The sequence below is a fragment of the Gouania willdenowi genome, chromosome 16, assembly GCF_900634775.1.
Source record: "Gouania willdenowi chromosome 16, fGouWil2.1, whole genome shotgun sequence".
NCBI lineage: Eukaryota > Metazoa > Chordata > Actinopteri > Blenniiformes > Gobiesocidae > Gouania > Gouania willdenowi.
The window spans coordinates 8078666-8098781 of record NC_041059.1 but is presented as its reverse complement, the minus strand read 5'-3'; the positions used below and the strand labels follow the sequence as shown (position 1 = coordinate 8098781).

Genomic DNA, 20116 nt, shown 5'->3' with positions numbered 1-20116 from the left:
AGACCGTTGGAGCTAAAATAAAAATAAAATAAAAAAAGAGTGACCTGAGCAGCCACAGTTTAAATAAGGTGCCATAATCAAGGTGATGAGCTTCACCTGTGACAGGTGAGCGTGACGGGGTGAGTAAACAGCGGTCATATTGTATTGGTGTTGTATATATAGCTCTGTGTTGCAGAGAAGTATATATAACTTGTTGTCGTGGCCGAGTGGTTAAGGCGATGGACTAGAAATCCATTGGGGTCTCCCCGCGCAGGTTCGAATCCTGCCGACAACGAATATTTTTACTTTTTCTGTATTGTGAAGCAATAATGTTTTTTCAGAGAAACCCTTTTGTTGTAAACAGATAAAATGATAGATCGTTTACATGTTACGGTCAATTCTCTTGCTGCTACTTCTTAAAGTCACGTCATTCTGTCAGCGTTGCCATGGCAATGACGCTGGCGAAGCCTATCCTGGGCTGTTAGCTCCAAGGCTAAATAAACACTCTGTTATGTCGTTATGGCCGACGATGATTTGGACGACCTGCTGGATGAAGTAGAAAAAACGTTTTGTCGTAATGTATGTGTTCGCGGGGAGTCGAGCGCGGTTGATAAACCCACTAAAGTCACGGACGGACAGAGAACACACAGGTTAGCACGGTTCTAAAGCTAGCCGATATGTAGCTTTAAGCTAACAGTGGCAGTGTTATTAGAGAAAGGCAGCGCAACTTCCTAAGGCGAATTTAAATTCTGCCTTTGTGGTCCTTTGTGGTCCTACTGCCTTACTCTTATGTATTTTGGTTTGATGACTTTACAGTTATAATACACTTATTTAAGTAGGAAGAGAATAACATTGCTGTTTTGGTAATTTTGTCCCTGAATCAGTGCATCAAAACATAAGGAGCTGAAAAGCAGCATCACTGACGATATTGATGCTCTTTTGGACGAGTTCATGGATGAGGATTACTGTGATACATCTCAAACAAAGGTAAAAGCGTCTGGATTATTAGGAAACATGTGATATGAACTGCTGATAAACTTAACTATGAATTATATTTGAAAGAAGTTTATAAGCAACAATTAAGGCACTATAAATACCAAGCACATATACAGCAGTAAAAAAAAAAGATACAATTGGTTCAAGCTCAGTAACCATGAACAAGCAGTAAAAAATATACCAAACATTAAAAGCAAATAATAGCAAGAATAAATACTATTTGATTAGCAGACAGTCAGCTGACCTGAGGGAGCGTAGTGCTGAAGGTGGCACAACTTCCTTTATTAAACATTTAAAAACTCTGAAGAAAAAAATCAACTATGTTCATAACATAATAAAATCAGATTTCATATTCAAATAAAAAAACCTAAAGTTGATATCAAATACCAAGACATGGGAGTAACACATTGAGCAGGTATATTTCATTTGGAATGAATTGACCTGTCAATGTTTATTTCTTTGTTTTTTTTTTCTAATGCATTTATTTTTTCAGATAACACAGTTTTCTGATGGAACACATGAGAAAAAGAAGAAGAATCATTCCTCTGATGCTGGAGGAAGAAAGTGAGACATATTTGATTAAAGAAAAAAAAAGTGCTTTCAAATCAAATAAATATGAGAGCCAAGATGCACATAGAGGGAAACTGCAGAACGCTATTTGAGAAGTTTTATTATAGCACACTGTGTCTAGGAGATTGTAGTTTATTCCTGTGCTGGTTGTTGTCTCACATTCGTGCTGTGTTCAGGTGCTGTCCTGTGTTTCTCGGGGGAAGCTCACTCATTAATGGCATTGGAACCAGCACGTCCAAAAGGTCTGGATAACATTTACCAACACCTCCTCCTGTGTGTGTTATAGCTCCGAAATATTAAATGTTGTGCGTCTGTAGGTCATGTGACCAGCTGAGGTGCATCTCCTGCGACTTCCGGGTAATGACGTTTGAAGACAGTGAGTGGGATCCTTCCTGTGACTACCTGTTCCTCAGGTGACCTTACACCACTTGTGTCCAACTCAAGACTCGGGGGCCAAATCTGGCCCTGTAGAGCAGCGGTTGTCAAAGTTTTTTGGCTCAAGTACCCCCTTTCTCTTATTTATGAATCCAAGTACCCCCTTTGTCCGACTACAACATTTTGCTTAGAAAATTATTTAAAAACAACTATAGAGCATAATAATGTAATGAACGAGTGATAACACACATTTTAAAGAATCTAAATTTCTAAATAAGTGGAAAGAAACAGTATTTAATGCAGTGGTTCCCAACCATTTTTGAATCGTGACCACATCTTGATATCAAGAGTTTCTAGTGACCCCAAAGAATTAGTTTTTGATCATATTTGAGCTTAGATTTTTATTTATTTATTCATTTATTTTACTGCATTTGTTGAACTGGATTTATATTTCACAAAGTGGAAGTATAGGAATACAGTTGTTTAAGATTGTATGTTTTAATAAAATAAAATAAAAATATTTAAAAATCTATTTGAATTTTTCTGAAATTTCAGGCGACCCCATTTAAACTACAGGCGACCCCACATGGGGTCCCGACTCCAGGGTTGAAAAACACAGATTTAGTGGCTCCTGAATAGATTTATTTCTATAGTTTTTATAATATCCGGTCATATCACGCCTGGGGTGGGAGACTGACTATTCCAAGACTGACACTTTATTTGTTAATTTTCCTTTCTCTCGCTCTCAAGTACCCCTTGTAGTGCCATTGCGAACCCCCATTTGAGAAACACTGCTTTAGAGCATCCCATTCGGCCCACAGGTGAAAGTAAAAATGACACAAAATAATGATATATTGTGTAAATTACCAAATAATTCATTTGTAAATTTCTCAACCCCTCCAATTATATAAATTCAATGAAACTCCAAAATATAATGCTTATATCACAGGTTGGCAGTTTTTTTTCCATCTTAAATTATGGATTGTTTTTTTTTTTCAGAATCTTGCAATTTCCTTCAAATTATTCCACAAAATTTACCCAGATTAGATTGAAAAATTAGCACAAAATCAAGGAAAATCTATCTGTAACTTATTGCTTGAATATTGTAGGTTTCTTACATACTTTCAATTACAATTATACGCGGAAGTGCAAACTGGGGTACAATTTGTTGAAATTGCTGGTTTTACCTCGTGAAATCTGTGGCCCACTTGAGATTAAACTGGTTCGTATTTGGCCCCTGAACAAAAACGAGTTTGACACCCCTGCCTCACACAAATCCCACTGCTTTGATGGTTGATGATTCCTATTTTAGCCAGCAGATGGCAGTGTTGATGCAGATTTTTCTCATTTGTGGAACATCCATCCATCAATCTTCTACAAGTAAATAAGACTATGGGTGGAACCAGCTGGTGAAATAACAGTTAGTGAGGTGCAGTTCTTTCTTCTTTTTTTTTTTTTTTTTTTCAAACTTTGTGTATTTAAAGTTTTACAGAAATTGTACAGCATTTGCATAAAAACACGAAGATCAAATATAGGGGAACAATGAATACTGGTACAATCTCCTTAAAGCACACACGCATAGAACAAAACAAAACCAGACAACAACACACCAACTACAAGCATGTCCGAAAATAAAATAAAAAAGATATAAAGAAAGATGTGCGGCACCCCCACTTAGATAAACAAAACAAGTATTGTAGAAAAAAGAAAAAGTTATTCCGGTGCAGAAGGGAAGTTCATTTCTTTAAGAAACTTAAACATGGGATTCCAAGTCTGAATTAATCTGTCAGAAGAGCCATGAAGTGTCATGCGTATTTTCTCAAGTTTGAGAAAATGTAAAATGTCCCTAAGCCAGTGGCCAACAGAGGGGGGTGGCGGCAATTTCCATTTCAACAACATTACCCTCCTAGCTAGAAGGGTCATAAAAGCAAGATAATTACTATGTGAGGTGGAGAGGAAAAATGGTCCAGCAAATATTCCAAACAAAGCACTTATTAGTGAGGATGCAATGGCATCCTCACTATTGTATTTGCGGACCTTTATTAGTGAGGCTGCAATGGCATAGCTCAGAGGGAGAGGAAAGGAGTTTACGAGACAGAAAATGGCGCTGCAAGAGATGATGTTCCCAGTTCCCAGCAGCGCACACTCAACCAGAGCATGTATGGAACCTAAGTGGACTATTGATAGTGTCGCGATGGTGAGATAAAATGATCAAAACAATGGGGCAAGCAGTGACACTCGACATGTTCGAGAGAATGAGGAAGTTGTGTGTGGGGAGAATGACGGGGGAGAGACTTGGAGGAATGCCAAAATACAGTAAGAAATCCATTCAACTCTGACCTAGATAACAAAATAATAATAATGTTGCCATCAAAAGCCCGGTCTCAGTTTGTTTTTGAGGTTTTGTAGAAGGAAACCAATGTAGAGGTGTCACTAAAGCAAAAAAAAAAAAAAAAAAGCTTCAAAATCACTAATGGGTTTTTTCAGAAAAAGCCGTTTTTCTCAACTTTGTCATTTTGAAAATGGCTGGCACTGAATGAGTTCATGGCTACCAGATTTGTTAAAAAGATACACGAATAAATGTGAAAGTTTCTTTGCATTCACCCTGTTTAATTCAGCATTCTAAATATATATTCTTTGAACACCTCTTGTGTAATATTCAGTAGCTTGCTATCTGAATGGACTGCAGACGTCTTCCTCTGCCCACACACATTCTGTCATTATTTTCCCATTAATTAGAAAAAATCTATTATTTAAGAGGCTTTACCCAAGAACAAGCAGAGCTGAGTGGTGTGTAGAACTTAAAAGGACGGCAAATAAATGGTGCGTAAAGCCGGCCTGTGCGTTAGTCACTGTGTTTAATTAAATTAGCTTTTCTTTTCAAGATGATTTTTTAAAGCAGGGGAATAAAAAATATTAACATAATGTGGATGTATTACCAGCACAAGAAAAGCAACAGAAACACTTTGAACAGTACAAGGCTGAGGGAAACATGCTAATTACTGTACATTGGGTGCTATTGTACATTTGCTTAAAACCAATAGAAAATTCATTCATTTTTTGTTTCTTTTTTTCGAAATGAATAAACTTTGAGTTGCAATTATTAGTAACAGTCCTTCAAAATTGCATGATTTTCATTAATCCTCTTAACCTATTTACCAGGAGTGTGAATTTATTAGATTCTTGATGATACGATACAATATCCATTTCTCAGACAGCGGCACAAAATGTGCCGATATCACCTGCCACGATTCGATGTTGATTCGATTGATTGAAGACATCATCATATACTTATTTATTCAAATCAATTACATTTCACCCAAAGCTAGAAAAAATGCAAACCAATTTTGACGTTTCAACAATTTTATTGCTAAATTCGTTACAGACATGTAAATGAAATTGGTCTTCTTTAACAAAAAGGTGTATTCTAACGACGACGATGTTGATCACTGGTTTAAATTTCCATCAATTTGATTGGATCGTTGCTTTACCAATTGATGTATCAATCCAGATCAATGTTATGCCCCTACAACCTTTTCAGCTCACGACCCCCAAAATAAAGGTTCAGAGAGCGAGGACCCCCACTGTACCTGAAGGTGGTTGAACACAGACATGAACATTAAAGAACAGTCATGTGGAGACAGGGTCATCTATAAGGGGAAATAAAGGGGAGAGCTTTTTGGGGTTCATCCATAAAGTCAGCAAAATGATGGTCCATTGTTCTATGAATCTGTGATAACCACATTTATTTATATTTCTGAATAATATCCACTGTTATCCAGGAAGTTTAGTACTATAATATATAGTCATCTTAAAAGAAAAAGTGGTAAAAAGGTTTCAAAGTGTCAATATTGGAACAGTTGGTTTGGAACAATTAGTTTAAACTGGCAAATAATGGGCATGACCAATCTTAGCATAAAAAGTGGTGAAAAGAGGATATGAGTGACAATAATGGGTCAACATACTGTATGCAACATTAGGTGGAAAGAATTTATAGTGCTGAAAATATCTTGAAAGTGGAAAAAATGTGCAGAAAGGGCATTGAAATTTGGTGCTGAAGGAATCACGCGATCTTAACAACTCCTCCAACTGCATTCATAAAATTTGATCCAGTGCATCATGATTGTGGGAAAAACACAAATATGTCCCAGAGTCTTGTTTGTTGTAATTGTCTTTGACTGATACAAAAATCGCCATTTATTGCACATTTATTGTATTTATCTAGTGTCTGCAGTGGTGATGACACCTGTTCTCTTTCTCTCTCTCTCTCTCTCTCTCTATGGATAGGAATAACATGCCGGACCATCAGAAGCTCCGTGCTAAATTGAGGAGGAGGAGAGGTATCCGTGCGTATGCCTGTCAGTGCAGCTGGTTTTCCTCAGAGGAACCCATGGACGTCAGGGAGCGACCGCAGCTCAGATGGGTCTGTGGAAAACACCAGGACTGACGCGGTGGAAGGACACTGTACACTTCACAGACATAGAGTCAGTCTACTCTGTCATTTCAATCAATGAACCGTCCATCACCTCGGCCTGGAAATGCTCATCAAAACACATTCAACTCAGCTTCTACCGGAAGATATCACGTCTGTTTTTCAAGTCGGACGATCAAAGACACTCATCAACATTGTCATGAACTTTATATGTTACGGTTTCATTTATTCAGACAACTATTTTTCAAGGAAATTTACTTTGATCTAATTCCAGCAAGATTATTTTTGAATAACATGTGATGGTTTCATTTATTCAGGCAAATATTCCTGAGGAAATCCAACAGACGCCTCTGAGGAAGACTGGCACTTGACAGTCGAAACCTGTCAGAAGATCAAAGTGGATTTCCTGATGTCTGAATAAATGAAACCTTAACATTAAAAAAGAAGACAAAAAGAATCTTGCTGGAATTATTATGCTGAAGTCAAGAAAACATCAAAGGAAAGATCAAAGCGATCAGTAGACACCTTTGAAGAAGACTGGCATTTGGCACTCGAAACATGTCAGGAGGTCATGGTGGATTTCCTGAGGAACAGTTGTCTGAATGAATTAAACTTTAACATATGACTTTGATCTCCTGATGTGTTTTGACTGCCAACTGTCAGTCTTCCTCAGAGGCGTCTGCTGATTGCTTTGAATCAAAATCAAAAGAATCATTTTATTTGTCATTGTACAAAAAAAGCACACTGACATTTTTGAAAAATAGAAGCTCTCACTTTGATGTGTCGCTTTGACACATCAAAGCGATCAGCAGACACCTCTGAGGAAAACGACACATGTCAGGAGATCAAAGTAAATTTCCTGAACTTTAACATATTTTTTTTAAAAAGAAAAAAGAATTGACTTGCTGGAATTAACATGAACTTTAATGTGTATTCGGAGCAACCAAAAAACAGCTTTAATGAAGCTTTGACAAAGGATTTTGAGAATTCATTTAGTGTCCTGATTTGAACAAACGTCTTAAAATAAATAAATCAAAATTGCATGTAATTGGAGATGACTAAAAGTAACTCCGTATTTTGGGAACTAATGGTTAATGTTTAAAGCTTTTTGTTGTGTCTTTTTCAAACACAATGTGCTACTGCTGTGTGAAAACGATCCCATGAAAACGCACTGCAGCGTAGACGAGCTCAGGATGTTATAATATTATTAAGATGTAGTGAGACTGATGTTTTAAATGTAAAACTAAGTCATTAAAGCGTTAACAAGTATTTAATTTTGTCTACATTTCTGAAATAGCTCTTTTGACACATGCAGACGCACACAATTCAAACTTTTATATTGTAAACATGCTCTTTTTTTACCTTTACTGACTAAACTGAAAACTGTAGAGTTTATAAAAGCCATTAGAGAAGAAGAGCCTTAAAACTCCAACATAAAACATGGTTGTTTTTTTTAAACGTTATCTAACATTGAGGATGAGAGAGAAATGACTGGATGAGTTCACTAGCATACAATTTTCTGTGGCCTTGATCATCAGAATGTCGTTAGTCAACCTCGACATGACAATCTCTGACCGTTTCCTTTCATGAACCATTACACATCTCACTATGAATCTTTTTAATCAATGTTTGACCTTCAGTGAAGTTAGCGTAGCTCGTTCAGCACCATGTGTATAAGCTGAACAAAAGGTTCGTTCTTTTTGTCTCTTAAAGCTGTCAAACTGAAATCAATGCGCTCATAATAAATCATTGGCTTTCTCCTACGCTCTGGTTCTTCATGCTGTAGCATTTCTTGTGTTTTTGTGTATTTTTTACTGTTTGTAGGTTTTTTGTTGTTGTAGTTATTTTTAGGGTTTCTTGTCATGTGGTACATTTTTGGGGTTGTTTTGTGTGTTTTTGTTGTCATATTATGTATAATTTCTACATCATTTTGTATATTTTTGGAGTTATTTTGTGTTTTTTTTTTTTTTTTTTTTGTTAGTTTCGTTCCGTATGTTTTTGGAGTACATTTTGTGTGTTTTTGCTGTCATTTTGTCTACTGCTATTTTTTAAGTTATACTGTATGTTTTTCTTTTGGTTTTTGTTGTTTTTAGTCTCATTTTGTATGTTATTCGAGTAATTTTTTGTTTTTGTTGTAATTTTGTGTAATTTTAAGTTATGTATCATTCCGTTGTCATTTTTTATGTTTTTTGAGTTATTTTGTGTGTTTTTGTTGATTATTTGTGTATTTCTTTAATTATTATGTAACATTCCATTTTCATTTTGTATGTTTTTGGTGAGGTGTTTTTGTTTTCATTTTGTGTATTTTTGAAGTTATTATGTATCATTATGTTATTTTGTGTGATTTTGTCTACATAATGTGTGTATAGTCTTTAGTGTAAATTTGTTGTCATTATGTATGTTTTTGTGTGATTTTGTGCTTCATGTGTTTTTGGGGGTTTTTTTGTGTTTTTTCCTATATACACTGCGCTAACATTCACTGATAGACCTTTATGGACTGCATGAGGACACTGGAGTTATTGATGATAATCATGCGTATACTTGAGAAGAACATGCAGACTGGGTGATCTTTATTCAGAATGCTCATCAGGTTGTGATTCAGAATGTGTCCATGTCTGCATGTCCATGTTTTTGTGCCCACGCTGATCTGTTCCCTCAGTGATGGGCGTAAACACAAAGGCAGAGTGGCAGGGATGTGACTCAGTTTGTGCTGTCAGACAGCAGGACCAACAGCAGGGAAGGAAAGAAGAAATGTAAAGGAGCACATTATGTCAACTGGAAGGAAAACATTTTCACTCTCAAGTTTGAACAGTTATTCGACAAAGTGGAAGAGATTTCAATCAGCTGATGTCTCCTAGTTTGAGGATGTGGAACTCTCATTTTGATTCTGAATTACTGTACAGCCTCTAAAAATATCCTGCATATATTTGTTCCTCTATGAGCGTCTTAATAATATATACACAAAATGACTGCAAAAACACACAAAATGTCAACAGAAAACAGAAAATGTTACAGAAAATACAAAAAATGACTGCAAAAACACACAAATTGCCATATCTTGCAATGTTGCCCTAAATTGCAGCATTTTAAAAACTTTTGAATTCTCTCTACAATTTACAGTGAAAATGTTCTATTCAGTTTGTTCATTTATTAACCAATCTGTGATGTTTGTTTACAAAAAATGCGTCTTTACATATAGGAAAAATGGTTTTTAGTTCAGTTTTACATATTTGAAAAATGGGCGGGGGTTAAATGTGTGCTTTTTTAATCCCACCTTTTCTCCCCAAATAAATCAAAGTTCCTCATTTCTGTATCTTCCCTATAAGGCAGTGGTTCCCAACTTTTTTTGGATCGTGATCTAATTTTGATATCACAAATGCCTTGTGACTCAAGCACATATTTTTCTTCTGGAATTTGTTTTTTTTTTAATGTTTGTTAAACTGTTTTAAAAACACAGAGTAGACAGGATTAGTGACAAGTTTGACAGATATTTTAATACAGAATAAACATTAAATAAGTGTACAATTAAGTAAAAGACTTAAAAACAATGAATAAGGATTCCTATATATATAGGTTTTTAATCAATACTGTTAATAGTGAGGTACATTAAACCATATACATTAAAACATATTTTTACTCAAATTTAATAGAGAAGCTCAGTGATTTTGTAGTTTTTCCACACAGACCAAATGGCTCTTTTCCACATGTTTGGTCGTCGTTCTGCTTTGAAAGAGTCCATGAGTTCCCAGCTGCTGCAAACCTTTGTGCACGTCACTGCTGCAGTGCAATCATGAAAGAAAGAGGTTCTCACAATGCCCTTACACTGCTGTGCATCATCGAGGCTGAAAGGTTGAAAGAGGAGCTAGTCTTTCTTACACACCACTATTTGTCACTGAATCTGCAAAATCACAACCCACATGAATATCTCTGTGTGAAAATGAAAAGGACAAGATCATTATGAATCTGCTCAAGAACAAACACCATGTGGTTTCTACACTGTGCACCATGATGCTGGGGACCAGGTTAGACGCCAGAATGGACCGATTTTTGCCCACGAGCCTTGAGTTTGACACATGCATTAGAGAGAATGGCATGATTGCAGGGGAAAGGTTTTTGGGGCCCATTTATATTCCATAAAGTCAGCCAAATTACAGTCCATTATTATATGACTCTGTAATGACCACATTTATTTATTCATCTGAATAATGTCTGCTGTTATCAAGGAAGTTTATTATTAATTGCGCCCTAGTACATACGTAGTCATCTTAAAGATGTAAATCCTTGTTTTACTCAGAAATAAAATGGGTTTAATGTGACCAAAAATTGTTGAAAGGTGGTGAAATCAGAGTAATTGGTTGAAAGTTTCAAATTAGCGTTGCCAAAAAACGGACAGAAAATGTGGTAAAAAGGGTTTAAAGTGTCAAATATTGGCTTAAAAGTGAAAAAAATGGGGAAAGTTGGAGTATTGTAATTTAAAAAGTGGGAGCAAATAGTTTTAACTGGCAAATAATGGGCATGACAGATGGGAAATGTGGTTAAATTGGCAAAAAGCAAGCATGAAATATGGTGAAAAGAGGTTTAAAGTGACAATAATGGGTGGAGATGTGCAACATTAGGTGGGAAAAGTGGTGGAAAGGGTTTATAAGTGCTGAAAATGTTGAAAGTAGAAAAAATTTGTCGAAAAGGCATTAAAATTATGGCGTGTGATAGAGAAGTGGCAGAAATGGGAGTAATGTAGCAAAAATACACTAAAAGGATAAAAAAAAAAAAAGTGATGAAAATAGGTTAAAATATGGCAATTTGGTGAAGAAGCCACAGAAATGTGAGTAATGTAGCAAAAATGCATTCAAAGGAGCAAAAATATGGCAAGAAAAAGTGATGAAAAAAGGTTTAAATATGACAAGTTTGGTGTAGTGGCAGAAAAAGGGTAAAAATAAGTCAAAATGAGCTTTAATTCTTCAAAAAATATTCTTAGTTTTTTTTAAGGCATCAGGCGACCCCCTCTCTCCATGTCCCGTGACCCCAAATGGGGTCCTGACCCCATGGTTGAGAACCCCTGTTGTAGAGGTTAGTGCTTCTGCCTTGTGTTGGCTGGCTTAAATGCCCATTGAGGGGAGACCTCAGAGCTTAGACCACTATTTGGGCAGTTTGCATGTTCTCCTGGTACATGTGTAGTTTTCATCATGTATTGAAACCCAACATTGGAATGACAAGAAAACAGATTTGAGGTTTTCATGGTGATATGTTGTGCAATATTTGTCAAAGCACGACATTTTAAATATTTAATCAATAATGAAATAATCCAAAAATGATATACCAATTAAAGATGTATTTATTTAAGAAGTAAAAGTGAACATAATCTAATTAAGATTATAAGACAAGAATATCTCGAGCTGATCCACCCGTTGCAAGAAGAAATAATGGTAGATGATAAAGTCTTTGTGGTATTCTGATTGTTTCCGGTACAAACCTGAGCCAAAGGCAGACGTCTCATTATTACTCATTCCCAGTCTAAAATAATATGCACTATACTATCACTGTCCAGGAATGAAATTACATACTTAAATACTTATTTAGTAGCCATAATATATTGTTTCATGTTCACGTCAAAGCTAATTTGAGGCCACTCTGACACTGATTTTTCTTTGACCATGTGATGTCATGGCTTTAAAATCTTGCCAAAAAAAAAAGTACTTTTTCAAAAAAATGTGCACATATTCTGTTAATTGATAATACATTAAATACATTTTATATTTTATACAAGAGGACAGGTGCTCAATTTTCATTTCTACTAAAAAATACCTGAAATAGTTAAGCTGAAATGGTCAAAAAAGATCATTATTATGACATTTAAGTGTAAAAATTGCAATAAATTGTGACTATTGGGATGTTCATAAAAATGTAATTATAAAAAAGTATTATATTTATCATTATTATTATTATTATTATTATTATTTATTTATTTATTTATTTTTTTTGTATTCATTTGATTACTATTCAAGACACTTTAGAGCAGTGGTTCTCAACTGGTCTTACCCTGCGAACCAATTTTAAATCATGACCCACTTTTCTTTCTTTTTTTTTTTTTTTAACAATTCAACTAACCAAATTGAATCTTATTAATCCATAGAATTTTTTTTTTAAACATAAATCTATATATTTGCCTGTGCAACAAGCCTTTCACAACAGGCCTGTCAAAATAAAAGTCCAACCCAACCTGAGAGACTTTAAGTATTTATTTATTTTTGACCCACCCAATACAGGTCCGCGACCCACTTTTGGGTCCCGACCCACCAGTTGAGATTCTCTGCTTTAGAGTAGTAGAGTATCTTTATTGATCCTGCAGTGGGGACATTTACTTTCATTTCATTTTTTTTTTAAATTTTGGTTAGTGGTGTGCCTTGGAATTAAAAAAAATAAAATAAAATATGTACATTGGCTCAAAAAGGATAAAAGGTTAAAAACAACAACAAAAAAAAAACCCCAAAAATAAAACATTGCTACAGGAACAAGTTAAATGGTATTTATCTATTTTTTCGCCTCCAGGTCAGCAGGGGTCGCTGTGGTTTTTGGTCAGGATTAGTTCACGTGGTCTGGCGGTTCATCATCATCATCATCATCATCATGTGTAAACTCCAGTGTAAACAGTGTTGATCTGATGGAGGACTCTGAGTTTGAGGATGTTTTAGATGACTGGTTCATCGAGTCTTTGAAAACGTGAGTTAAACTTTGAACTGTCGTAGTTTTTGGTTTTATCGTGAACGCTTTGCACTGAGCGAAGTCCGTTGAAAAACCGTGACAAAATACAAACTTAGCTTTTTCCATTCCACAAAGCACTAAAAAAACACCTCAACAATTCTATTAGCTCTATTATTCATTCATCTTTAATTCGGCTTTACGTTTAAACTGTAAATTTTAGCTTTAATCTACGAATACAGTAAAATGTTTATCCTCATTTCAAGATATTTACAACATAAGTCTGACTTAACTGAGTTAACCCTGAAGCCATATTGACATACATTACTAATATTTATACATTTTTAATAATTAGTTTACAGCTAATGGCAAAAGGGTGTTTTGATGGATTGAACTGAACACTTTCAATGCTAACTTTTTTCAATGGAGTCCGGTTTTTATAATTTTCATTTATCATTTTAATAGATTATACAATTTACGAAATGTGAATTTAAAGATTAACACAAACCAGGCTGATATTAGTGATTAAAAAAATAAATAAAATAAAATAAGATTTACATGTTAAATGAAAGTGTTGCACCTCTTGGTTTGTGAACAGATCCCTGATTGGCTGAAAAAGAGCGTCCAGCTCCTTGATTTCTAAAGCTTGAATACACAATTTTGAACATGTGAATTAATGCCAAAAAAACAAATATACTTAACTTTTAAATCGTGCAAATGTTCATACTATTGTAGACTTCTAACTTTAGACTTTACTCTCATAGCTCCTATATTTTAAAGGCATAATTCTTTAATCTGTCAGAGCTGAAAATAAAATAGTCAAATACAGTAAATTCAAGAAAATACAAAAAGAAAAGTAGACATGACATATATTGGCCGTCTTATTTCATGTGTTCATTTTCTTTACTCTATGTTATAATCAGTTTCCATGTGTTTCAGATATAAAGATCTCCATGTGTATCAGCTCGAACATCCCACTAAGGTGATCGAGTGGACGTCAGAAAAAAGTGAGAGGATGGATTTATTTGGACCAATGATCAACCTCCTCCTTGTCATGTGACGCAGTGACCTTCAGCGTCCTTAGTTTAAAGCTCAACATTATAAATACTTTACTTCAAATTTGTTTTTTAGGATTCTGTTGCTGCGCTGTCATGATTTCTACCCTTTTAGTACCAAGTAGTCTGAGTTCATTACTACCAAAAGTTGACCTGCTTCAATGCTGACTACTTCCAGAATTTGGATGTAATTGACAATTTTTAGCTCAAAGTTTAAGTGTAGAACAGATTATTTCTCCCTCGAAGCAGTTTTAAGTTTTTTTTCTTATATTTCAGCTTTTTACCCACTCACAAATGACTTTTTCATCCACAAAGAGTCCGATCTGGCAAAATTGGAGCAAAAAATGTATCTTTATTCAACTTTTATAATTGATATTTTCAGATTTTTCTCGTCATCAGTGTTTGATGTTTTTTTTTTTTTTTTTTTTTTTTTTTTTTTTTTTACAGCCGTGTGTGTCGCTGGTTACACTTCATCAAAAAATGAAATTCTGGAGCTTCGTTTGCCACTGAAGTTGTTAGCAGATAAAAATAAGGTACGAATAAAAGGTTTTATTGTTTTGTTTTTTACCTGCATTTGGATGCATACATGTTTACGTGTGTGTGTGTGTGTGTGTGTGTGTGTGTGTGTGTGTGTGTGTGTGTGTGTGTGTGTGTGTGTGTGTGTGTGTGTGTGTGTGTGTGTGTGTGTGTGTGTGTGTGTGTGTGTGTGTGTGTGTGTGTGTGTGTTTAGGGTCTCTGTGCTGAACGAGACTTTAAGGTCACATATGGTGGATTCACAGAAGGAGCAGTTTGTTGTCTCACACACGTTCCGGGAACACGGTGAGCCTCAACTAACACACAACAGGGGATTCAGTTTAGTTTTATAGCGACCAGGCCTTCAAAGGAAAGCGACATCAACATATTTTCCCTCTGATTTTTACACACACACACACACACACACACACACACACACACACACACACACACACACACACACACACACACACACACACACACACACACACACACACACACAATCCCGAATTTACATCCTCTATGACACAATAAAATTCAGGCACATTCTTTTTTCACTGATCATCGTTGAGCTGCTTTTAGAATAGTTTATTTTTTATTTTTACATGTTTAAAGCTGCAGTATGTGTTTTTTTTTTTTTGCTTCATTTGTTCAAAGATTAATAATCACCTTTGAGCATATTGTAATTCAAAGTGTTTTGATAGGAAACAGGACCTGTGCACCTTCTCCTGGCTCTATATATGTAAAGTCGATGCGGGTTCACGTCCTCGTAAGATACAACGGTTACATGGCAAAGCAAGAGGAAAAAGGAAGGCCGAGGTGGCGAAGCAACAGTTTAAAGTCCCAAACATACTCAGGAGGAACGGACTCACGGAGGTCCATGACCGCGCACAGTCATTCCCCACATTCTGGTTTCAGAGGGAGTGTGAGAACAGATGGGATAAATCACATCTAAACCTAAGAGGAGCTTATCAATTCATTTACAGTCTGCATGCGGAGTGGTGTGGGTTTGTTCTGAGCTGCCTGTGTGAGCCTGTAGCGGGGGAGGAGCTCATAGCCGCTGCTGCATGCTCTCATGTCAGAGTCTCTAAAGCATCAGAAAACTCTCCAATAACACACAATAAAGTCCCTACCTTTGTCACTAGTTTCTATAGAGAAAAAAAGTCGCAAAGAGCTCCACCTTGATGCGCATTCACCAGGATAACGGTAAGAAACGACAGGTTTTGAAACAGGGAGGGGAGGGGGAGCTTTGTTGTTTCTATACAAGTCTCATGATTCTACATACTGCAGCTTTAATTGCAATATAATCCAAAGTGGATAATATGGACATTAATCAATATGTGTTGATTGTGCACTAAACACATTGTTGTGTTCCTGCAGCTGTTTGGTGACTAACGATGGTCTGAGCTCTGATCTACAGCTGTGGGAGCTCGGAGGAGACGATAGCGGTGAGTCTCAATCTTTTCTGTACGAAAAGGCGACATTTCCACGCTTCATTTCCTGCTTTCTGTGGTCCGACAGACGTCATCAGGAGGACGGGACTGGTCCAGGGGAGGAGCCTGTCAGATGGCGGCAGTAAGATCGCGGCTCAGCTCTCGCCTTCACCCCAGGTTCTACACGGGGGTCTGATCAGCGACGTTCTGCTCACAGAGCTGAGCTCAGGACTCACCGTCTACAAACTAGGTTCTACTTTTTGATCTCTACTCTACACACAGAAACAGTCACAATAGACATATTTTGTGGTATTCTTCAGAGTTGGGGTCAATTACATTTTTCAGTTACAATTACATCTTCAGATACCCATGTTCAATTACAATTAAATTATGATTACGTTGACAGGCATTTTTAATTTTTTTCAATTCAATTACGATTATGTTTTTCCCCCTGAAAGTCTATTACAATTACGCCCTCAATTACTAAATGTAATTTAGTAAAAGAGAGAAAAAAGGAAAAAAATAAAATAACAATTACAGTGAAATTATGATTATTTTTCCCCCCGAAAGTCAATTACAATTACGCCCTCAATTACTAAATGCATTTTGGTAAAAGAGAGAAAAAAGGAAAAAAAATGAACAAATAATTACGATTATTTTTTCCCCCTTGAAAGTCAATTACAATGACGCACTCAATTACTAAATGTTTAAATCAGCTGTAAAATACATTAAAACATTATCTATCTTCTTCCTAATCAATGGAAATATTGGTTCTAATATTTTGGTGTTGGTGTCTGGAGCCTTTTCTGTGTCAGTGTACCCCTCAATTTAAAGTTTTAACATTGAATTTTCATGTCAATTACAATTACAAAGTTAATGATCTAAACTCAATTACGATTCAATTACTATTCCAACAGCAACCATTTTTTCCAAGCACAATTCCAATTATAACTACGCCATAATTGTAATTACTGATCAATTAAGTGATTACAATTATAATTGATCCCAACCCTGATGTTCTGTATTTTTCTTCCCTACAGAAACACAATCGTCCGATCGTTTAAGTTCGTTACAGTTTGAAAGCGAGGCCGTGTTTCTTGCCGGCTGCACCAATGGAAGCGTTTACGTCGCTGACACGCGGACGTCCGCCGCCCCTCAGCTTCTACCACCACCAGAGTCCTCGCATGAGTCTGTACAGTGGTGGGCAGATGTGTGCGCTGGTCCACATCTGTCCTGCAGCAGGCTCATCAGGCTCTCCTCTGTGGGCGTGGCCGTGGTGTCCGACCTGAGGAACGCGGGAACGTCTGTGAGTCGAGCTCAGCTGGACGTAAACGCTCAGAGATCAAACCCAGACATTAGAGTGTGTTGGTCTCCCACGCTGCACGACTACGTCTCAGTCTCAGGTTTGTTTATACCAACACAGGACACACAGTTCCACTTCTAGGGTTGTCAACTGCTGGTTCAGGACCCTATAGTGGGTCACAGATCTTTTTCCAATGGGTCATTGAAATCAGAAATTTATTTTCTGCTTTTATTTTGAAGGGGAATGTGCCATCTATTATTACCTTCCAACAATAAGGGTCTAGGAAATAAATCGATCCGGCGATGTATTGCAATATTTCACCATTATTACCATATCCAAAAAATGTCCAAATCAATTTTTTTTAATGATTTTTAATAACAAAAATGAAATAAATAGTATTTCATACCATCTTGTACTAGTAAAGGTGAAATTTGTAGGTGTATATTGTATTGTTTAGTATCGGAATATATTGTATCGTGACATGCAAATCGTGAATCGTTCTGTATCATCAGATTCATGGCAATGTTGGTGGCAATAATGTGATTAATACAGTAGTTTCTTTTGTTTTGAGTTTTTTTTCCAGCATAAAATAATTATTAGAATTTTTTTTTTTTTTTTCTTTGAAGAAAATGTTTATTTTAGGGCTGGGCACAACGGACCAAAACCAAAAGCAGAGACTCCTAAAATGAGTATTTAAATGCAAAATAAGCTATATAAGAGAGAGAGAGAGAGAGGTAATAGGCAAAACGGAAATCTCAATATATTGCCCAGCCCTAGTTTATTTCTAGCACCCTCCATAATGAACATTTCCAAAGCCAAATATTCTTATGTATTGTTGACATTAAAACCTGCCTGATTGTATTCCCCCCTCTCACAGGTGCTTTATAATATGCATTATATATGCGTTATAATGCATTCATTAATATTAAATTATATTTTCATTAAATGCGCATTTTTCCTCAATTCTGTTATCGGTTTATCCCAGTGTGACGCCATCATTAACTCTGTTTAGATTATGTCTCTAATATAAGGGTCTCCACTCTGTTCTCCATCAGGTTTTGGGGGAGTTGTTGAGATCTACAACGTGTCTTCATGGAGCACAGACTCACAGGTTGTCGCTGAGTCACTGTTTCAGCATCGCGGTCACGCCGTGTCCTCCAATGTCGACGTTTCTGTTGTCGTCACCGCACACACCTGGCATCCAGAGCGGCCGCGGACTCTGATGTCTGCGGCCTCTGATGGATCCGTGCACGTCTGGGACTGGGTGGAGCCACATCAGTCAGCCTGAGCTCCAGGAAACGGACGCAGGAGCATTTTTTTTAGACTTATGTGAAGATGTGAGGTTGACTTCACCTGAGAACCAAAGAACTAGGTTATCTGTTATCTGCTGTCCCTGAGAGCAGGGGTTCTCAACCTTGGGTTCAGGGCCCCATTTGGGGTCGCGAGACACTGGGAGGGGGTCGCCAGATGCCTTCAATAAACGAAGAAAATTTGTAACAATTTGAGCCCATTTTTGCTTATTTTTACCATTTTTCTGCAACTACACCAAACTTACCATATTTTAACCCAATTTTATCAATTTTTCTTGCCATATTTTTGCTCCTTTTAATGTATTTTTGCTGCATTACTTGCATTTCTGCCACTTCTCCATCAAATTTCAATGCCTTATCTGCACATTTTTTCGACTTTCATGATTTTTTCAGCACTTACAAACCCTTTCCACCACATATGTTGACCCATTATTGTCACTTTTAACCTCTTTTCACAATATATCATGCTTATTTTTGCCAATTTAAACATATTTACAATTTGTCATTCCCATTATTTGCCAGTTTAAACTAATTGTTCCTACTTTATAAATGACATTCCCCACCCCCATTTATGCCACTTTTAGGACAATATTGACACTTTGAACCCTTTTTATTACTTTTTCTGTCTGTTTTTGACCACTCTAATTTGCTACTTCTAACCCTTAAGCACATTTTGTAAGAACTAAAGTAATTTGTTAAATTTTTACACCCAACCTTTACTGAGTATTTTATTTTTTTATTTAAATTTTTTAAATAATCACTGGACATAGTGAAACTACAAAAAAAAATAAAATGACCCAAACAACAATCAAATGCATCACTTCATAGCACTCTTTAATTCAGCTAATTTTTACTTGTACTTGAGTAGAATTTTAATCAGGTAACAGTACTTCTACTTAAGTATCATTTACACCTCTGGATATAAGCATGGAAAACTAAGCCCCTGGCTAATAATATGTTGTATATTTGTATGTAGAGCTAATTTACACATTTAATCAGTCATTTTTTGCTTTCTCCTGTGGCCCTGATTTGTTCAAGGAGCACAAATAAATTGAACAATTTCCACTTTTAAACACATTCAGTGAGATTAATTCCACTTCTATTCCAGGCTGTGCCAGGTGTGTGTGAGATGCTGCTGGAGGCTTTTATTCTTGACACCACTTCAACATTTGTTAATGAAGGTTGCATCTTAAGCACTTCCGCTGTCAATCCTGTGCTTTTAAAGAATAAAAGATGTGAAGACGTGTCTGTAGTTAACATCCTCTCACCTTCACACACTGGATATATAATTAGCAAAGGTCAGATTGGTAATATAAAAAAAAAACTTCTTCAATAGAACTTAAAGTCAGTTTTCTTTGTGTGTGTAATGTAAGAAAATGAGTTGCTTCTGTCAATCATCCTTTGACAGACAGAGAAAGTAAGTAATGGTTGAGACCCTTAAACAAAGGTTTCGG

At 36.2% G+C, this 20116-nt stretch overlaps 2 protein-coding genes and 1 non-coding gene across 3 annotated transcripts; all 3 read left to right on the top strand.

The window, feature by feature from the left end:
* Positions 1–192: 192 nt before the first annotated feature.
* trnas-aga (transfer RNA serine (anticodon AGA)) lies at positions 193–274 on the top strand. Its single transcript has one exon. It is a non-coding gene; the product is annotated as a tRNA-Ser (tRNA).
* A 159-nt stretch (positions 275–433) lies between these two features.
* Positions 434–6747, top strand: cfap418 (cilia and flagella associated protein 418). The gene is made up of 6 exons (XM_028471307.1): positions 434–629; positions 864–966; positions 1469–1539; positions 1722–1787; positions 1863–1958; positions 6208–6747. The coding sequence occupies exons 1-6, from the start codon at positions 499–501 to the stop codon at positions 6365–6367; spliced, it is 627 nt and encodes a 208-aa protein (XP_028327108.1). The 5' UTR covers positions 434–498; the 3' UTR covers positions 6368–6747.
* A 6198-nt stretch (positions 6748–12945) lies between these two features.
* On the top strand, positions 12946–18852 carry wdr73 (WD repeat domain 73). The gene is made up of 8 exons (XM_028471183.1): positions 12946–13069; positions 13988–14055; positions 14551–14636; positions 14834–14922; positions 15997–16064; positions 16138–16299; positions 17090–17452; positions 18408–18852. Exons 1-8 carry the CDS (start codon positions 13011–13013, stop codon positions 18638–18640), a joined length of 1128 nt encoding a protein of 375 aa, XP_028326984.1. The 5' UTR covers positions 12946–13010; the 3' UTR covers positions 18641–18852.
* The last annotated feature ends 1264 nt before the right edge of the window (positions 18853–20116 follow it).

Bases quoted from the DNA above. Each gene is read 5' to 3' on its own strand.
- cfap418 (XM_028471307.1), top strand. From the start codon at position 499: ATGGCCGACGATGATTTGGACGACCTGCTGGATGAAGTAGAAAAAACG. The intron at 1,540-1,721 runs GTGAGACATATT...TGCTGTGTTCAG, and splicing joins TCTGATGCTGGAGGAAGAAA to GTGCTGTCCTGTGTTTCTCG. The intron at 1,788-1,862 runs GTCTGGATAACA...GTGCGTCTGTAG, and splicing joins GGAACCAGCACGTCCAAAAG to GTCATGTGACCAGCTGAGGT.
- wdr73 (XM_028471183.1), top strand. From the start codon at position 13,011: ATGGAGGACTCTGAGTTTGAGGATGTTTTAGATGACTGGTTCATCGAG. The intron at 14,056-14,550 runs GTGAGAGGATGG...TTTTTTTTACAG, and splicing joins CGAGTGGACGTCAGAAAAAA to CCGTGTGTGTCGCTGGTTAC. The intron at 16,300-17,089 runs GTTCTACTTTTT...TCTTCCCTACAG, and splicing joins ACTCACCGTCTACAAACTAG to AAACACAATCGTCCGATCGT.